At 68.1% G+C, this 3,515-nt stretch overlaps 1 protein-coding gene across 1 annotated transcript in view; it reads left to right on the top strand.

Annotated features, from left to right (window-relative positions):
* H696_03997 (minichromosome maintenance protein 3) overlaps nucleotides 1-2,737 on the top strand; it is an 8,554-nt gene extending 5,817 nt beyond the window's left edge. Inside the window, exons 4-7 of the mRNA XM_009497865.1 lie at nucleotides 24-633; nucleotides 785-1,561; nucleotides 1,697-2,350; nucleotides 2,499-2,737. Of these exons, the coding sequence (XP_009496140.1) occupies nucleotides 24-633; nucleotides 785-1,561; nucleotides 1,697-2,350; nucleotides 2,499-2,700 (2,243 nt within the window). The 3' untranslated portion in view covers nucleotides 2,701-2,737. The remainder of the gene's footprint in view (nucleotides 1-23; nucleotides 634-784; nucleotides 1,562-1,696; nucleotides 2,351-2,498) is intronic.
* The last annotated feature ends 778 nt before the right edge of the window (nucleotides 2,738-3,515 follow it).

Here is a 3,515-nt window from a genome sequence, read left to right as displayed (position 1 = left end):
CCCCCCCCGCCCAATGCAATCAGGCTCCCTCGTCCGGCCGAAGCTGGTCAAGTCCGTGCACTACAGCGAGAGGACCAACCAATTCCACTCGTACTACTACCGGGATGCCACGTCGCACGGATCTTCCCTGCCCACCTCCACGGTGTACCCCTCGCAGGATGCCGAGGGCAATCTGCTGACCACGGAGTTCGGCCTGTCCACCTACGCCGATCACCAGACCGTGTCCATCCAAGAGCTGCCGGAGAAGGCGCCGGCCGGGCTGCTCCCGCGGTCGGTGGACCTGGTCCTGGACAGTGATCTGGTGGACCAGCTGAAGCCCGGTGATCGGTGCGTGGTGTACGGATCGTACCGGGCCCTGCCGAACCGCATGGCCGCCTCGACGTCCGGGATCTTCCGGTCGGTGCTGCTTGTGAACCACATCCGGCGGATCGGCGCCGAGGACTCGCAGCCGACCATCTCGGCGCATGACATCCAAAACATTCGGAAGATCGGCCGCCGCGGGGACATTGTGGAGCTGCTGTCCCGGTCGCTGGCGCCCTCCATCTACGGGCATGACACCATCAAGCGAGCCATCTTGCTGATGCTGCTGGGCGGCCTGGAAAAGAACCTGACCAATGGCACGCGCATTCGAGGGTGCGTTCGCGTGGACTTGCCACCGTGTGTTTGCCAGCCCCTTCCCTCTCGTTGGCCCTGGTTTTACTGACGTCTCCCACGATGGCGCGCCCGGCGCCCGACACCCGGCGCTTGGCCCGTGGTCTTCCCTTCCTGCCGCGCCTGCCCGCAGGGACATCAACATTCTCATGGTCGGTGACCCGTCAACCGCCAAGTCGCAGCTTCTGCGCTTTGTGCTGAACACCTCGCCGCTGGCCATCGCCACCACCGGTCGCGGCGCGTCCGGTGTCGGTTTGACGGCGGCCGTCACGCAGGACAGCGAGACCGGCGAGCGGCGCCTCGAGGCCGGTGCCATGGTGTTGGCCGACCGCGGGGTGGTTTGCATCGATGAGTTTGACAAGATGTCCGACAGCGACCGGGTGGCCATCCACGAGGTGATGGAGCAGCAGACGGTCACCATCGCCAAGGCCGGCATCCATGCCACGCTGAATGCCCGGTGCTCGGTGGTGGCCGCGGCCAACCCCGTGTACGGGCAGTACAACCGGACCAAGACCCCGCACGAGAACATCGGCCTGCCGGACTCGCTGCTGTCGCGCTTTGACTTGCTCTTCATCGTGCTGGACACCATGGACCCGGAGCACGATCGGGCCATCTCGTCGCACGTGCTGAAGATGCACCAGTACCGGCGCCCGGGCGAGGAGGATGGCGCCCCGCTGCCGCTGCACAATTCCAACAGCATCCTCGGGGCCGGGATCGATGGCACCGGCGGAGCCGGCCAGTCCGGCGACCCGGCCGAGGGCCTGGTGGTGGCCGACACGCCGGTCTTCGCGCAGGAGCGCTATGTGTCCAGCCAGCCGCTGCAGCCGGGTGCCCGGCGGTCTACTGCCTCCCGCATTCTGACCATTCCCTTTGTCAAGAAGTATATCCACTACGCGAAGTCCATGGTGAAGTGCGTGTGTCCCAAGCGAGTCACCGGCAGGCAGCTGGCCAGGTGGTGGCGATGCCGCATCACTAACAGTCGTCCCCCCCCCCCCCCTGTGCCCTGGTCACCGGGTCTGCCGTCGGCTGGCACGCCCTGCGCCAGGCCCACGCTCACGCCCGAGGCGCAGGAGGCCATCTCGCGATACTTCACCGACCTGCGAAACAGCAACAACCCGAAGGAGCACCGGTCGCTGCCCGTGACTGCTCGTTCTCTGGAAACGCTGATTCGCCTGGCCACCGCTTCGGCCAAGGCTCGCCTGTCGCCGGAGGTGGTCTTGTCGGATGCGGAGTTTGCCTTTGAGATGTTGCAGTTTTCCCTGACGCACTCGACCGATGTCGAGCGGAAGAAGCGCCGGCGCCCCGTGCCCGGGGATGGGGCTGCCCGTGCGGCGGCCTCCGGCGGCGGCTCGGCCGGTGCCGACTCGCAGTCGTCCACCAGCACCACCAGCACCAGCACGGCCACCACGGCCGGTGCCAGTAGCACCCTCGGCAGCGTCGGGTCCGATGCCGGCACGGCTGCCAGCACCGGCCTCACAGGCTCGAGCGAAGTGTATCCCTCCTCGTTGGATGGATCATCGCAGCAGCACCTGCTGCCCGGGGCCACGACGACGTCCCAGGAGACCTCCTCGTCGCAGGTGTCCTCCGCCACCACGGCCGCCTCGACGTCCCTCTTTGCGCAGGCCATCTCCGAGAGCAGTGCGCCCTCCAGCTCGGCCTCCTCGGTGCCCAGCCAGGCGGGCCCGGTGGACGAGCAGCGGTACGTCATGCAGCGCACCCCCGTCCGGGGGTACTTCATGGTCGCGTCCCCTGTGTGGATGGCAGCTTCTCACGCGCTCCCCCTGCCTTGCCCTCGCTTTTCCCCCTCTCGCGGGCCCCCTCTCGTGGCCTTTCTACTACCGGCGCAGCTTGCGGCAATTCCAGCAGGCCCTCCTGCGGCAATTCCGCCAGAGCGCCTCGCAGAGTCTCAATGTGGCGGACGCCCTGGCCGGCATCAACCGGACCGTGTCGCCGGGCTTCTCCAAGGAGGAGGCCGACAGCCTGCTCGCGCTGATGGCGCGCCAGGGGAAGGTCATGGTCACGGGCGGCATCGTCTATATGACCATCTGATTTTTTTTAGAAATACACACCAACATCGCACGTGATACCTCCGCGCCGTCCCGACGTGCTGGAAGGCGCATCACTCTGCTGGCCGGAGACGCGGCGCGCGGGGGGGGGGGGGGCGGGGCCGGCGGGGGGGGCGGGGGGGGGGGGGGGGGGGGGGGGGGGGGGGGCACACGGTCTCACCCGGGCAGTGGCGGCCTGCCCGGCACCTCTGCCCCGGGACCCCGGCCGGCGGCCGGGCCCGCTCGGGAGAGAGAGAGAGAGAGAGAGTTCATGCAACAAGGTGGACTCAGGCCGATGTCGCACTAACGGGGGGGCGCGGCCGGCGGGGCGGGCCCGGAGAAGATGACTGAGAGTGCGCTGTAGCGGTGTGTGTGCGTGTGTGTGTGTGTGTGTGTGTGTGTAGGCGCGCGTCGGGGCGGTGCGCGATGTACACCACCGGTTCATTCGCACGGAGGCTGCTGGCGCAATGTAAGCCGGCGGGGGCGATCCTCGCCCGGGGGTGTCTGCGTCTAGAAGTATCCATGGTGTCTAGTGGGGCTGCTGCGGGCGTGTGTCCTGACTCTGGCCGCAGTTTGGGGAGCTGGTTCTGCCCACCGGCTGGCTTTCCCCCCGACGCACGGGCCGGGCTCGGGCACGAGAGGGGCAACGGACAGGGGGCTGGCCGATGTCCTGCTCCCGGACCAGGTGTCAGATTTGGCCGCCGGAGAGGAGAGCCCCAGGCCCGGGGGCCTCCGCTCGGCGCCTGCCTCTCCCAGCTCCCCCCCCCCCCCCCGCCTGAGCCCGGGTGTGTGTGCGCGTGTGCGTGTGTGTTAACATGC

This window comes from Fonticula alba (assembly GCF_000388065.1).
Source record: "Fonticula alba strain ATCC 38817 unplaced genomic scaffold supercont2.6, whole genome shotgun sequence".
NCBI classification, from domain to species: Eukaryota; order Rotosphaerida; family Fonticulaceae; genus Fonticula; species Fonticula alba.
The sequence above is the reverse complement of the archived record's forward strand: the minus strand, read 5'-3'. Positions and strand labels throughout refer to the sequence as shown.